Source organism: Poecilia reticulata, chromosome 3 (genome assembly GCF_904066995.2).
Source record: "Poecilia reticulata chromosome 3, P_reticulata-male-v2, whole genome shotgun sequence".
Classification (NCBI taxonomy): domain Eukaryota; kingdom Metazoa; phylum Chordata; class Actinopteri; order Cyprinodontiformes; family Poeciliidae; genus Poecilia; species Poecilia reticulata.
Window position 1 is genome coordinate 12,414,005 of NC_088832.1, and position 16,539 is coordinate 12,430,543.

The 16,539-nt window shown below is 38.6% G+C and overlaps 1 protein-coding gene across 1 annotated transcript; it reads left to right on the forward strand.

Annotated features, from left to right (window-relative positions):
* Window positions 1–11,675: 11,675 nt before the first annotated feature.
* Window positions 11,676–15,829, forward strand: vegfd (vascular endothelial growth factor D). Its single transcript, XM_008404485.3, has 8 exons — window positions 11,676–11,931; window positions 13,786–13,999; window positions 14,067–14,187; window positions 14,325–14,394; window positions 14,491–14,618; window positions 14,702–14,817; window positions 14,999–15,117; window positions 15,548–15,829. The coding sequence occupies exons 1-7, from the start codon at window positions 11,824–11,826 to the stop codon at window positions 15,100–15,102; spliced, it is 861 nt and encodes a 286-aa protein (XP_008402707.1). The 5' UTR covers window positions 11,676–11,823; the 3' UTR covers window positions 15,103–15,117; window positions 15,548–15,829.
* Window positions 15,830–16,539: the final 710 nt, after the last annotated feature.

A 16,539-nucleotide genomic window follows, 5' to 3' on the forward strand; every position in this document is an offset into this window, starting at 1 on the left:
CCCCAACCACTTCTTCCAGCTCCTCCGGAGGAATCCCAAGGCGTTCCCAGGCCAGCCGAGAGACATAGTCCCTCCAGCGTGTCCTGGGTCTTCCCCGAGGCCTCCTCCCGGTGGGACGTGCCCGGAACACCTCACCAGGGAGGCGTCCATGAGGCATCCTGACCAGATGCCCGAGCCACCTCAACTGGCTCCTCTCGACGTGGAGGAGCAGCGGCTCTACTCTGAGTCCCTCCTGGATGACCGGGCTTCTCACCCTATCTCTAAGGGAGAGCCCAGCCACCCTGCGGAGGAAACCCATTTCAGCCGCTTATATCCGTGATCTCGTTCTTTCGGTCATGACCCAAAGCTCATGACCATAGATGAGGGTGGGAACGTAGATCGACCGGTAAATCGAGAGCTTTGCTTTTTGACTCAGCTCTCTCTTCACCACGACGGACCGGTACAGCGCCCGCTTCACGGCAAGACGCTGCCCCAATCAGCCTGTCGACCTCCCGCTCCCTCCTTCCCTCATTCGTGAACAAGATCCCCAGATACTTAAACTCCTCCACTTGAGGCAGGACGACCCCCCTGACCCGGAGAAGGCACTCTACCCCCTTTTTTTATTTATTTATTTTTTTAGTAAAGTTCATCTGAATAATTGATCTGACTCCTCGTCTTTGGATTAGTCAGATACATGAGGAGCATGTGCATAGCAGTGTGTGGAGTGATGTGACACAGTGTGAATGAAGACTTGAAGCGCTGTATGAATGTAAGTCTTTTTGACAAATGATATTAAAAATCTCTATTGCAAACAATAGACACAGAGTTTTAAGCAAACTGACTATAACATGTCGTTATAGTCCATGTAATTTTTTTTTTGCTGTAGATCAAACCTGACTGGATGAATGTGTGGTGTAAATGTACTGCATTATTTAGAACAAGAATATGTTTTGTTTTTGATTGTTTTGCTCAAGACGAATGTGTCAGAATGACAATTGTACGGGAGACTCTAGATAGTAAGCATGGTGTAGACTGAGTAATAATGAATTAATTGTACAGATACAATTATATATAGATATATCTATATCTTTAGATAGACATATATATATATATGTCTAGATAGATAGATAGATAGATAGATAGATAGATAGATAGATAGATAGATAGATAGATAGATAGATAGATAGATAGATAGATAGATAGATAGATAGATAGATAGATAGATAGATAGACTATTTGCATACATATTTGCATACAACTCTTGATGTATGCAAATCATTTGTGATTTTTGCTTGCTTTCTGTCTGACAGTAGACTAAATCTTGTGATGATCAAGGACTAAAAGAAACTGACAGAATCTGAAAAGACTTCAACTACAGTAAAACAACAATATAAAAAATTGAATAAACTAATACACCAACAGAAACAATCAAAATAATCTATATTCGGGAAGGGGGACACCAGGATAATTGTAAAAACATACCTACCAGCAAAAACAAACAAAACAAACGAATAAAGCAAAAACTATTTTCCAAAAAGAACCCATAACAAAAACCACAAACCAAAACCAAAAGACACAATAATCAAGACAACTGCAGTTGGTTTACAGTAAGTATTATCTGTGTGCTTACGAGAAACACGTTTGTTTTCTTCTGTGGCAGCATTGACTCCGACTGTTTGGTTGGATCCATCTACAGCTATGTCCTCTATTATCTCATTCTGTGAGAGGCAACTATTTAGACCTTTCTGAGATGTTCCCTCTGCTGCTGACAGGTCAGGACTTTCGATTTCTAACAAAGAAATTGAAGTAGATTCAAACTCTTTGCTAGATCTGTTAGAATCCACTTCTAACAAAGATGTCGATTTGACTTCTTTGTTAGAAGTCGAATCTACTTTTTTTGCCGTGGCAGCTTGACTTTCCAGCATTTCAGGGTACATCTTTCTAATTGCCTCCATTATCCTTATCCTTCCTGATTTAGGGCCGCTTTCCTGCTGCATGTCTTGAAATGGAGATGGAAGATTCCTGCATCCATCGATGTTTTGTCCAACTCGTAAACTCACCTCAGGACTGATGCTTAGGCGTGGATGATCAGAATAAAATCCTAATCCACTTCCAATAAAGTTTGAAGCGTTATTGTAAAACGAATCCATTCTGTCAGATTTGTGACTTTACTTCAATGCAAAATATCCTTTTCGTCTCTGACAATTTCCAGAATAAACAGAAAATCTTTTCCGAGTTTTTTTCTCATCGAAAGAGATAAATTAAGTGGCGTCATGGGGACTATAACATCAAAGGAGACCTTCCAAACGTCATAAAAGACATCTTGGCAAGCAACGTCACGTAGGTGCTGGCGCAGGCAGAGTTCGGCTGACGTTAACTAGCAACACGGGTGTGGTCGAGAGCGTGACAGGTCTAAGATCGAACGTGCGCTGTAGCTATGTCACGTGAGGCGCAGCGGACACGAGGATTGCTGCGACACCCTGCTGATCCTGAGAGCTCAAAAGGGCGGGTTCATTCACAATACACAATGTCGTCATAGTCCATGTAATTTTTATCCTATAATTAATATTATTGATTGATAAAAGTACTTATCTATTCAAGAGCTACCCATATATATATATATATATATATATATATATATATATATATATATATATATATATATATATATATATATATATATATATATATATATATATATATAAATAAATAAATAAATAAATAAATAAACATATATATATATATATATATATATATATATATATATATATATATATATATATATATATATATATATATATATATATATATATATATATAGCCTGTTTATTTATTTATTTATTTATTTATTTATTGTCATACTACTTTCATCCCTGGTTATCTCCCTCAACTGTTCTGCATTCCTGTGATTAGATGCACCAGGCTTCCATCTTGCTCATCACCCCTCCTCAAGTTTGAAACTTCCTGGTTTTCATTGGCAGGAGGACTCTGGGGACCGACTTACAACAGTCCAGTTCCTTTTCTCCTTAGACTCCTCTGATGTCGTCTCTGATTCAGGAGTGACTTGACACGGTGGATGCTCAGTTTGTAGCTCCCTAGTATTTGTCTGTGTGTGGTGGCTCCTCTGGAATGGATTCCGCTTGACAATCCTCTCAAGGCTGTGGTTACCCATGTTTCTGGTGTACCTTTACCTGTTACACATCTTCCTTCCACTCAATGTTCAGTTAATATGTTTCTATATAAAACTCTTAACAACCACCTTCTTCAGTAATGCCCTTTTGTTATTTTCCCTCCTTGCAACAGGTGTCCATGACTGTTTTCTACGCATCTGTCTTCCCTATGATTGTGTAGCCTACTGTCCCAGAGTGAGACTCCAAGAAATAAAACCCACAATTTTCTGTTTCTGAAGATTTTTCGCATAAAGTGTGTCCATCCTCAGAGCCACAATGCTACTCTTGAAATGACTTTAGTCCGCCCTCTGGAGGCCAGTTAATGGCATGTGTTGATGTCACATATTTCCATACTGTGCTACTACTGTAAAACCTGGAAATTTGTTTGTTTTTGCAACATTTTGAACATTTATATCCATCATCTACTGGCTTGATTGTCTTAATTATCTATATGAAACCCAGGAAAAAAAATATATACATTTTTCTGACATCAGTTAGGAAGTGTGGGGATGGTACAAAGACCAAAGAAAAGAATGTCTAAATCTGGCGAGACATCCTGTGTAGTTGACAACAAGACTTCATCGTCCTCGGTGTGTCTCTGGAAGTTGGTTTTATCTGGTCAGTAAGGTGACCATGTAGATTAGAATGAACAGCTCCTGGTGCAGCTGGACATTCTGTTGCACCCAAGTCACAAATCAGTCAGTCTTCATCAGGAGTGTCCAACACCTGTCCTCAACAGTTGGTGTCCATCATGCCTAGATGTGTCCCTACTCCAACACAGCTGAGTTAAATGGTCTCCTAATTACCTCCTCAGCAGAGGCTTTCTAAATAATCGTCATAACACAGAAAACATCTAAAATATGCAGGACAACCTTGAAGCTGGACATCACACCTGGAAGAATTGTATTTCCCGTCCGAACCATTTTGGAAATTCTCCCATGGGATCCTGAACAGAGAGATGTCAGGGTTCCAGCTGAATCAGAGATGATATACGACTCACTTCTTACAAAGCGGAGTCCTAAAACTCTGCTAAGCATTTTGAAAAAGTGTTCAGCTCACGTACCACCACATCATGTGATGCTTGCACATATATCACCCGGCAACCTTGGATAGTCTGAAGGTAATTTGTTGTCCTCTCAACTTGTGGCACAGAACAGATGAGACACACACATTGAGCTTCTGTTAGCATTCAAAAGGAAGGTTTATTATCCTGTTTACATAAATAGGATATATGTAAATAGATAAACATCTATTACCATAAGTGAACATACTCTATATACAATACTTCATATGCAACACTTCTAAGTGAATACTTCATTTCAATGTCCTTTCAAAATAAATTAACTGGTAAATACCTTTTTTCATTTCATTTTTACAAAATTCTCATCAGAAACCACATAACATTATTTAATATTAGCTTTAATAAGCATTACATATCTTTGATTTTTATGAAATTATTAGTGTACGCTGATAATGTGTGGAACTTAACAATAATATTTTTCTCTCAAATGTTTTCATCCAAAAATACAGACGAAAATGCCAGAAAATTAATTTCATTTTAGGTTGCTTACACTTTTTCACTAAGAAATCAGTTTTTGACGACAACATAAAGATATTCATACGTATCCTGGTAATTTTTAATTTATTTTATAAAACCAAAACTTTGTAAAGCATTTATGGCGCATTTTCTTCATAGAAAAGTGACACTGAGCAGAGCAGCTACATCCAGACATCAGCAAACAGTGAAACTGATATTTAAACACTAGATGGCGACAATAATCAACTGAGTCCCATATGTTCATCGTTTTTCTGTGTTTACAAATTGCACACTTTTGACAGAGGATTTGGAATTACTATGACAGCTTTTAAAAACAAAAAACTATATTATTAAATAGAAGAGTGGTCTTTGAAGTAAAACTAAGAAAACACCCAAAATTGTCATAAAAATTCCAGACAGCTCCACCCCCAACTTATGTTTGATTTGATTTGATGGAGTTTCCATCTCCCAGTGTGCATGAATAGGGATGGACTTTACTCCCAGCATGCCTTTCTGCAAGCACGTTAGCCGACCCTCACACAGCTTTTGAAATCACACAGCTGTGGAGATGGATCACACACAGTTCACCGCTGGAGCTCGAGCTTTCCTCCCTTACACAGATGGTCACCTTTGAGCCTGCAACCTTAAGCTCTCTTCCTGTTCTGTCTGACAACTGCAGAAGTGAAATGAAAGCATGAATGTAGGATTAGTGATGACAAAGCTATTCTTTTTCAGATCATTGACGAGGAATAATTGAAGTTGCAGCATGATGTATCATTTAATCTGAAGCCAGTATTGGAAAAAAACCCCAAAAAGACAGCTCTGCATGTGCAAAGGTTTACAATTATTTAACTTTTCTTAAATTTCTTGTACAGAAGATGGGAAGAATATTACGAGATGCATCAAGTGCAGATCATATACCAAGTTTTCAAACTGTAGGTTTTCTTAAAATCACCTTGGTGGATCTAAAAGTTGTTTGTGTCAAACAGTTTAATGTTTTTTGTAGATTCAAAAGTAAAGCTAAAAAAATCGGACCTGCCATTTTGTGACAGTCTTGGCCATAACAAAGTTCCTGAAGATTAAACCTAAAATTGTTCCTCGGTCAAGTTGAATGTTATATTTAACTCAGACCAAGTGCTCAACCTTTTATGTTGGGATGATTAATAAGTCTTGCTGCATAAAAGAGGAAATAAATGTTGCTAAGACATTGTCTAGATAAGGATTTAAGTGTAAAAGCAAAAGTCCTACCATGGACATATAGTTTATGAACTTATGTTAGAGTTAGGCATATGCAATTAGGTTTAGGATAAGGTTCAGGGTTAGGCTATAGAAATGAATAAAGAGTGGATGGACAATAGACAGTAATGATCTATTATAAAGTTTCAGATTATTTTAGGCTACACAAACACTTAAGATAGTGGCGGGGATTAAACATTTGTCACTCTGCCTGCCAGAAATCTTGGTATTGCTGATACGCTTTGTTGTAAACATACTTTCCACTATCAGTACATTTGCCACATTAAATGATGATTTCTATTCTTTCAGATGTTACAGAGTTCCTTTTGCTGTTATCCTTGTGCATGAAGGTGAAGGTGCGTTAGCAGAACAACTAAGGAGACATACAAAATACACTTGATCTCAACACACGTTTTGTAATCATGTCGCAGTAATATAGATACAGTATGATGCCCTGACAACTGTTTCTTAAAGGTTTCTTTAAAGCAGTAAGATTACAAAAACGCACACAGTCACACATAAACACACATACACATCATTGTACACACCTGCTGACAAGGTTTCAGTTTGAAACAGTTCCGGTCATGTCCTGCTGAACTTGCTCTAACACACGGTGTTCCTCAGTGGGCGAGGGCTCGTCATGAAAACTGCAGACTCTTCACAGTCATTTTTCTTAGAAGGATGATTTTGTTAAAGAAAGAAATCATAACAAAACGAAAAATATGATCAAAAAGTAAAAAGTCTTCTTGAAACAAAGTGCATATAGAAGCTCAGTTTCAAAGAATATTTTTTGTTTCTCTGAAAACGACAAACTTATGCAGCTGTAAGATTGTTTCTGGTTGTATTTCCAGGTTTTATGTGTTTAATTGCAACTATAATTTTTCCTTTTATTAATACTTTATGAATTCAAGCTGACCAGTGGCTCCACATATAATGTTTTTACATTCTTTTTTTACTTAAATACTGAGGGCATTTCTAGATTTAAAAAAAAGGTCATAATTAGATGACAACCATGTTTCACTTGATTTTTACCGGAAGTCCAAAACCTTTTTGTTAACCTTTTCAGACAATCTTTCTTCAAAGGCAACATATCAGGTGTAAATGTTTTCTCATGGCAGATTCAATTTTCATAATTAAGTACTAAACTCTGCATCAAACTCTATCTGTATGTAAACAAGGACATTGAAAGCTTACAAAAGCACTAACGAGTCTTTGGAATAAATCTTTAGAATAAATTATTCAACAATTTCAGGTTGATGTAAGCAGTTTGTTTGGTGCGTACACCACTCTCCACACTTTTTGACTGCCTTGGTCAAGATAAGTTAAAAGGCTTAACTTAAACCTTTATTTTAAGGGCCCGAAAATGTCTTCAGTAGTGAGTCAAGATTATACAGCTACCACTGTTACAGCTGTTCAATCTTCCACTGGGCGAAAAAAAAGTAGTGGTGGGACTATTAAGACTCAGCTTAAGATTTTACGTTTTGATAAAAGTTATAGTTAAAACAACAATGTCCACCCAGTCAAATGGGTGAGCAGGAGGGAGGTAGAGTGGACAGCCCGACTGGGGTGAATGCAGTCCAGACCGATGGTTGTCTCCGGCTCTGCCTCTGTCATGCCTCACTCAGAAGGGCTTATCCTGAGCTGCACTGAGCCTGTAATTATGCTTCACTCTCAACCTCACAGTCGGCCACAGTTTGTCATCATTTCGCACTTTCCCAATCAGACGCCAACTCAGAATCCACCGCTGTTCACATATGTAGGAAAACAACTAGGAGACGCCACGAAACTGCAAGTCATCATTCACATGCCAAAAGAATCTGTTCCTCATTTCTAGCTTCCTTTTTCCAAACAATCCTTCCAACCACCGCGGTCAAACATTGTGGTAAACAGGCAGCCCTGTTCGGTAACACACAGACAAAAAAAATAAAGTATACACGTTTAGGTATTTGCTTATTGGATCAAAAGAGAAGCTTTAGGAACCGGAGCAAACAGTTTTAAGTTTATTTGATGATGAACATGCCATTAAAATATGAAGATTCTTTCCCAAACAAACAAACACATTCCTAAGGCTTTGCTAGATACCATCTGTAACTCCACCCTGACTGAGTTTGGGGATCTCCAAGGCTTTAAGCTTGGAGATCACAAGATCTAAAGTACGAAGACAAGACTGGGTAAAACTGTGAATTCTTTAGAGCCTGTTGAGTCTAAAGTGTCTGGCATGGTCGGAGCGAAGTCAAGCTGTGGACACACGGTCACATATGTTTTTTTGGATGTTCATGGTGTTCAAGACACACCGAGCCAAACGTCTCCCGCTGAGTTATATGTCATGGTGTGTGTAATTTACAACATAAATACTGTGATCATTCATGGCGGAGAGGATCGGCTATTACGAGTTTGGAGGTGGAAGAAATAATGATTGATGAGCTCCAAAATCTGATTTTGTTTTCTACATTATGAGAAAATAAGAACAGTAGGCGTCGGTGAGACGTTCTTCCGCTGCGTCGAACCAAAACCGAATTTAATGTTTCGGTGCATACCTCCTCATGGCCTCGGATAATTGCTCCTCGAAAATATCCATCTTGTTCTGAAAAACAAGCGTCTGGAAGTTGAGTAGTTGGGTATACTTTCCCAAAAGGTCTAAGCGGTGAATAAGATGTTTTTAGCTTAGAAATCTTTTTGGTCAGTGTTGTTTTTTCCCCCCTCAGAATCGTCCTTTAAATACTGTTTTTTCATGAATTAACCTTAAATAAATACTAGTAAAAGCATTGTTGTTCAACTCAGGGACGGACTGGAAATAACAAAAGTATCGCAGCAGACCTACTCAAAAACATCAGCGGGTGAGGGCTCATCCTGGTACAGTCATGATAATGTACAGGTCTGGAAGTGTCCATGCTGTGAAATGGCCAATATAAGGCTGAACTGATGCATTTGATTTAGTTTTGACTGTATGATTATAACTTTATCCAAGTATCTCTTGCTCATCATAGAGTTGACATATTCAGTAGTTTGAACAGGACTAGACCAGCATTGGGTTGTTGGTTGTTATCTTTGAGACGATAAAATGTCAGAATCCTATTTATTGCAGGGAACAGAAGCTGTAATTTTTTAATCACATGCCTAATTCTTCATTGTTTTGTAACAACATGTTTTTGTATAACAGGATGGACCTGCCTCATTTCTCAGTGTTGTTTTTGTTGTTGGTGAGTTTTTTTCAGTTTTCTTTACCAGCAACCTCCCTCTTTATGTTTGACTTTGCTGAAAGATGTTTCAAAAGTATTTCTGAGGAAACTTTACAGTTTAAATGTTATAATTCAGGAACATGTCTGGTAAGTTAAACTGGATCAGCATTCATTGCACTATGAAGCTTGACCACTTCTTACTGTGACTTACTAATGGTGCTTTCATTTGCATAACATCACCAAATCACGTAGAAAATATGACCGTATACCAAGCTGCATATCAGTAACATGTAATTTAACTGTTATATGATTGTAACTGCTTGACCTGGTGGAGAAACTCCTGATGTTTCTCACTGGGTAGCCATTGTAGGTTCAGGGAACTCCCTTTGCATGAGAACAGACTTCCAGACACTGGACTTATTTTCACAGGCTTTGTTGGTTTATGTGAACCGATTTTAATATTCCTCCATAAAATCTTGTTATATTTGCTTACTGTCCTTTCTTATGCTGACTGACTGTAATCACAACCAGATGTTTTAATGACACCAGAGGATAAGAAGGGATGCTGAGACTAAAGCAGCTATTTGAATTAGAAGTCTCTATCTCTGTGTGTAGTCTGACCTAAATCAGAACCAGCTGACTTTGATGAATGGATACATTGCATCATTTTGCTATGTGTCAGCTTTGTACTAAATTCATTTATTTTTCTTCAATGTTTCATTCTTTGCATATATCCGGTGTTTGTATGCAGAATACAAGTCTGAATTAGTTGAAACTAACTAACATACTAAAAATTCCTCATGAAGTAAATCTGGTTTATCATACTGTAGTGTGTGACATGATTGCATTATTTTATCAATTCTATTTTTATGTTTTTAATCTTTTATCTTTAGTAGGTTTAGTTTTCATTATTTTACTCTCTTCCCTGTAGCTTTAGTTGTGTAGTGAGTTTTTTGTTTTAATTAAAATTTCAAATGCAAAGCTGTACTCTTATGTTACTAAACTATTGTATAATCCAGATAAGTTGTCTGTTCCATACACATGTGTAGGATATTTGCTACTCTTCATAAGTCACCAGTGCTGGACTTATATGCTGTCCTATATTGTTTTGAAAGATATCCCTTATCAGGCAAGTATTTATAAATAGTAACTGAGACTAAACAATTTGGTGCCCTAACTTGGTCATTTTGATCTAAATTACTAGTTTAATTATCAATTGTCTTACAAGATAAATATTCATAGCCGGGCTCCTTCAGCAAAACAGTCTGGTATTATCTGAAGGTGCAGACTACACAGTATACGCATGTCATTGATTTATTTTTTTGTGCATCATCCTCCAGTTTGGACTGCGACTCACAGACTTCCCGGACTGGAAGTGTCGCTTGAAGCTGCAGCCGCCTCAAGTCCAAACAGAGGCTTCCTCTTTTCCACTTCCGGTCGGGTCGCGCTGCTCCACACAGTACACATCAACACCGTTTAGCCTGGAGATACTTAAAGGTTTGACATTCTGGACAGGCTGCCAGATCATTTCAGTGCAACACAGACACAGACAGGACAAACCCCCATGCTCACTCACACTCACACCTTAGGAGAATTTAGAGAGACCAACTAACTTAACATTAATGTTTTTGCTCTGAGGGAGGAAGCCAGAGCACCCTGTGAGAACCCCACGCTTCCACAGAGAGAACATGCAAACTACCTGCTGAAAGACCCCCTGGCTGGGATTTGAGCCTAGGAATTTGATGTTGCAAATCAACAGTGCTACAAGCTGCGCCACTGGGCAGCTTTTTTTTTTCTTGTGTGTGTGTGTGTGCGTGTGTGTGTGTGTGCGTGTGTGTGTGTGTGTGTGTGTGCGGGTGCGTGTGTCTGCGTGTGTGTGTGTGTGTGTGTGTGTGTGTGTGTGTGTGTGTGTGTGTGTGTGTGTGTGTGTGTGTGTGTGTGTGTGTGTGTGTGTGCATTTCCAGCAAATTAAATACTAAACAGAATGGGTCTGGAAGAATAGGATGTCTAGGAGACGGGTGTGGTGCTGGCATCTTATTTCCCGTCACACGTTACGGTGGTCTGGATCACATTTAAAACACATGTCGCTGCTCCTGGAGCGGCTCAGTAAGTCTAGACTTGACAAATGATAGAAATGGAATTTATAAGTTAATAGCTATATTATATTTGGTGCTGTGAGACCAGCAGCTCTTGAGACTTTGTCAAAACTAAATTTCGTAGCTACTATCACGTAGGGCTGTTTTCCCATAAAAATTAAGGCCATCTCAGGTAGCAAAGCTGTAAAGTTGGAAGCCCTAAAATACACTAGTAGTAAAGAGCTTTTTTACCCAGCAGGTCTAGCAGCCTCATTATCTGACTGGAAACCTCAACTTCTCCATCAAAGCTTTAACAGGAACGTCCTGGTTGAAAGCCCATCTCTCCTTTTGGCTTATAGCTGACTAGGTTGCTGCAACAGGTTGGCTCAAACACACACACACACACACACACACGCACACACACACACACACACACACACGCACCCACACACGCACACACACACACATGTGCACACTCTACATGCAGCTGGAAGATCAAGAGTTTTTTTTTTTTTGACGCAGATGAGTTGTGAAAAGACAAAGTGTGTGGTCTGAGACTCTCAGCTGATCCAGCATTTGGAGAGGCAGCAAACTCTCAGAGCTTTCACAGCCCTGCTCACAGAAAACAAGGAGAGAGTCAACTGTGGATGATGAAGAAGAAGATGACATGCAGTCTGGGCTGGATCTTTTTCTTGCTGTTGGAGCTCGGTTGGATAAACATGAGCTTCAGCATGCACAGGGAAGGTGGCAACAGGGTAAGTTCATTTATGAAACTGCATCATTTTTGTAGGCTTTGTTGTTTTTATTCCATGTGCAAGGATAAAGTGATTTAAAAAAATAAATAAATAAAAAATTAGCAACTGATGGCCTTTTCTCACAGGCCAACAAGGAAAGCTATTGTACAAGTCCAAGGCTGCATCTTGCTCAGACTCAGACGTTTTATAATAAATTAAATGTTGATCACTTGTTGCCAGGGCAGTAGACTGATCCATGTTTAGTCCTAACAGCAACCATGCTCATCTATTCAGCTTTAACAAGAATACCAGTTAGAAATATGTTAGGCGTTTGGCTTCATTGGTACTTATTATGAACTATACAGGCATATATTCAGGTAAACTCTTTCAATTTCAGTTGTTTCTTTATGCACAAACTTTTGTTTGACTTTGATAATCAGTCGCAGTCACAACACTGCAATTAAAAAGCTTATACTGGAGAGGAAATATACCAAACATTTGATTATTTCATGTTTCTCCACCCCAGACCTGCAGCTCATGTTTTTAGTCTAGGAAGGTTTTATTTTCATTTAGAAGTGCTTTCCAGTTTCCTTCTCACATTGTTTAGATGCTTGACCATTTAAAACATAGACCAGTTAGAGCTGGAATAAAACATTACTTTCACAAAAAAAAAGAAGCAATTTATGATAAGGCATCTGAGTGTCTGCTTAGTTACACTTAAGCAGCTTTAGATTCTAGCAAACAATGGGTTCTGAGTGGCTCTGGTTCTATTTTGTTCTGGTTTGGTCAGCATGGAAAATCTGCCTTCCTGTGGTAGCATGACATGAGGCTTTATGGTTTTTCTCACACCCTTGAACCCAGGCTTTAAAAGTCCATCTGGAGGAATGCCAGCAAGAATGTTACGGCCAGCTTAAAACCCTTTGTTACTGTTTGTACATTCGGCACATGTGTCTTGGAATTTCAATTGTTTTAGCATTTGTAAATACTGTTGATGATGTTATGTGTTTAATATAAAAGGTGCTACACACTCACAATTAGTAAGTGTTGTTAAATTGATACCAATTGCAGCCAGATTTAGTGTAAAAACACCTGCATGCAGGTGGTGGTTTGAGATGTAGGTGACAAAATGTAAGACGAGACTAATACATTTATCGGTCTAAAAATGGTTGCAAAGCAGTTTTTGAATCTTTAGGATTGTGAAGAGAAACGCCAGGTGAGAGTCAATATCCCCCAAATGGAGAAAACGTGGAGTGGTAGTGGCAGGCAGGCATGGTCTGCCTGCCAGAGACACTCTGGAGTTTTTCTGAGATTTCTATGGACAAAATAATGTTTTGCACAGAAGGATTTTCACATGTAATTTAAACTGAGATGCTCAGCAGGACATCGCTTCACAGCAGGTTATGAGATCAGCGTCTGTTACCATAGCAACGCAGCTGGGCTTAAAAAGATCCACCTTCATAATACGAAACAGTAAGCTTTAGCTCAGCTAATGTCACTTTGTAGTACAACTTTCTCATGTTCATTTGATACTGAATATTAAAAGCCGTCGTATTAATTTGTTCCTCCAATGTGTGACTCATATTCTTCCTGCTTGGAATGCATATTGAAAATGAAATTAAAAGCATTCACAGATTATAGTTTTCATACTAATTGTCTATTTAATGTGTATACAATTTAAATATTGAATCGATAGCCACACTTGATAAAGACATCTGTATCGTGCTGATTTAAATGTTTGCGCTTTTTTTTTTCCATTGTGAAATTATGCTTATCTCTAAAAATGTTCCAGTTTTCATGAATAACTTTCAAATCAATCACAACTACACCCCGGTTAATAGATTGTTTCAGTGTTTCTGTGTGTTTTCTTGAACCCAGGGAAGGAGACAGTGGGAGAAGCAGGTCCGCTCGTCCTCCAGTCTGGAAGAGCTGCTGCGACTCACAGACTTCCCGGACTGGAAGTTGTGGAAGTGCCGCTTGAAGCTGCAGCCACTCCAGGTCCAAACAGAGGCTTCCTCTTTTCCACCTTCGGTCGGGTCGCACCGCTCCACACGCTACGCCACGATACCGTTTAGCCTGGAGATACTTAAAGGTTGGATCGTGTGCAAATCACTGGATGCAGGTTTGCGATACTATTTGTCATTGCTTTCCCTCTTTAGCCGTAGAAGAAGAGTGGCAGAGTATTCAGTGTATGCCCAGGGAGACATGCATCGATGTGGCCCAGGAGTTGGACTCTCATACCTCAGTTTTCTTCAAGCCACCCTGCGTATCTGTTCACAGGTGAGTTTTGCGTACAAGTTCATGTAATCCAACTTTTAATCACATTTACTCTGAAAAAAATATATACCTAACGCCACAGCATCATGTCAGTTGTTGATAAGCTCTGATTGTCTTTTTTTTTTTTGTTTTGCTGACAGGTGTGGTGGCTGCTGCAACGACGAGGGCCTAACCTGCAGGAATACGTCTACTGTGTACGTGAATAAAACGGTGAGTAGCTCACAATGGGACTGAGTTTTGAAGGAGCAAAAGTAGTTTTCAGTAGTTGTTGAATTTAACAACTTTGTCTGTGATTGTGTCTTTTAGATTTTCAGCTTAACGCCTTTTAATCTTGTACCAGAACCCGTGCTCATAAAAGTAGCGAACCACACCACATGCAGTTGCATGGAGCCGGCAATAATTCGACGCAACGCTCAACTACGCAGGCGCAGTGGGTGGGTAGAGAAAAGCTCAAAAACGCTTTGCTCTCTCCTTTGTTGGAGTTCATGTTTTCCCCCGTGTGTTTTTTTTTTATCAGCTGCCCTCTGATGAGACAAATGTTGGAAGCAAAGGACTCTGGGAGACTTTGTGCTAGTGGATGGATTTGGGATTGTTCAAGTGAAAAATGCATACCTTACCCCTCTAGTACATCAGGTTAGTTTTTGGTGAAATATTTCTCAGTTTTTTGACATGTTCCAAAATGAAAGGGTCATGTTATTTTTTTTTATTAATTTTTTTTTTAAGGGAAATGTTTACCATGCAGGAAAATCTCCCTGGAACATGTTGAGTTTTGAAGGTTACCACCACTGCTGCATCAGTAATATCTTTTGTGCAGAGCTTCCCCTCAGGTCCTGGTTGTCGGACTGTGAGATCGACGTGGAGCGCTGCGAATGTCTGCCCAGACCTCAGCCAATTGTGTGGGCACCCACAGGAATTTGATAAAGACTTATTCAGGTAGAAGTCGTAGTGAATTTGATCTGAAACTCCCTTGTATTTTCCAAATATTTACTCCTTCAACTACTCTAAACATTGCCAAAGTAAAAACAAATTATTACAGAAAAAGAAACAAATTTATGAAGTTGAACTTTTGTAGGATCAGACCTATACATAATCTGATCCTACAAAATCACTATTATATATAACAACCTTTTTTTTGTTTTGCCTTGATTAGTTTGACTTGCCTGAAAGACCATTTTTTTAATTGTGTGTGAAATACCTTGCACTCATGTTGTGGTAATAATACACTTGCTTGACTCTAGAGAAATAAAACCCAAACTTTGCTTTCTAAGACCGTCGCTGAACTCAGATTAATTCAGGAAATTAAAATCTGAAATCCTTCGTCTTCGTACCTCGTGATCCTCATTGATTTCTCTTTGACTTTCAGGTGCAAACTGCCCAAGTAGAGCTTCACTGGACATAACAATTACGACAAGCTGCTCAATGAGGAGCAATGACTAACATAAAATGTCCTATAATTTATTTAGTCTTATTTATGCAAATTACTTTAATTATATTAACTCACTTGACCACGTTATTAGACTGATTTAACATGACAGGATTAGGCTTTAATCAATGTACAGTGTATGAATGTGTATGATATTGCATTCATTCTTTGTGCGCTGAATGTGTAGCATATACAATAAAAGATTATTTTTATAATTCAAAACTGCTGATGTCTTTGTTTCTGCTGTTTATGTGCAAGTTAGCCCTGAACTCTGCGTTCAGAATCAAAGTTGTAGTTATTCTTTCATTCTTTATTATCAATGTCTAAGCAGGTCTGTGTTGAACATTTTAGAAAAAGAAGGCCTTTACACATTCATTGCCACTTCTATAAGAAGTATTAATTAATTAAAATATTTTCTTTTTTAATTTATTTATTTTGTAGCTTTAAAACAATCTTGCACTGACAGTTTAGAATGAAAATATGGTTTTCAGTTTGAAATTTTGACTTGGTAAATTTACGCTGCTGCCACTAGTCTGCTGGAGCCGGGTGGAGAACATGGGTTCACAGAGGGGAGCTCTGTGCCTGACTGGGGTCTGCAGCCCCATGAAGGAGCATGAGCAAGCGTCCAAATGGCTGCCACTGGGGACAAAAGGATTCCTCAAACATGCATCAAAGAATCCAAAACTCACTCCAGGTATGTTTGTGATGAGAGAATAACATTATAACGTGATTTAAAACAAAAAAGCCACATAGTGCCATTTTATAGATTAATCAGCAACTAAGCTAACTTTAGTTGTCATAAACAGGCTATATCATCGCCCTTTTAAATCAAAAATGACTAGAAGAAAATATCTTCTTAAGTAAACTTCTGCAATCAGAGTTGATTATATGTAGGAAATTAAAAAAAAACATAATAGTCCTGCTCAGACTAA

What these genes read in the sequence shown, in the direction of transcription:
- vegfd (XM_008404485.3), top strand. Translation starts at nt 11,824, where the DNA reads ATGATGAAGAAGAAGATGACATGCAGTCTGGGCTGGATCTTTTTCTTG. An exon ending in TAGCCTGGAGATACTTAAAG is followed by an intron (nt 14,000 to 14,066) that starts GTTGGATCGTGT and finishes TTCCCTCTTTAG; the next exon opens with CCGTAGAAGAAGAGTGGCAG. An exon ending in TTACCCCTCTAGTACATCAG is followed by an intron (nt 14,818 to 14,998) that starts GTTAGTTTTTGG and finishes TCTTTTGTGCAG; the next exon opens with AGCTTCCCCTCAGGTCCTGG.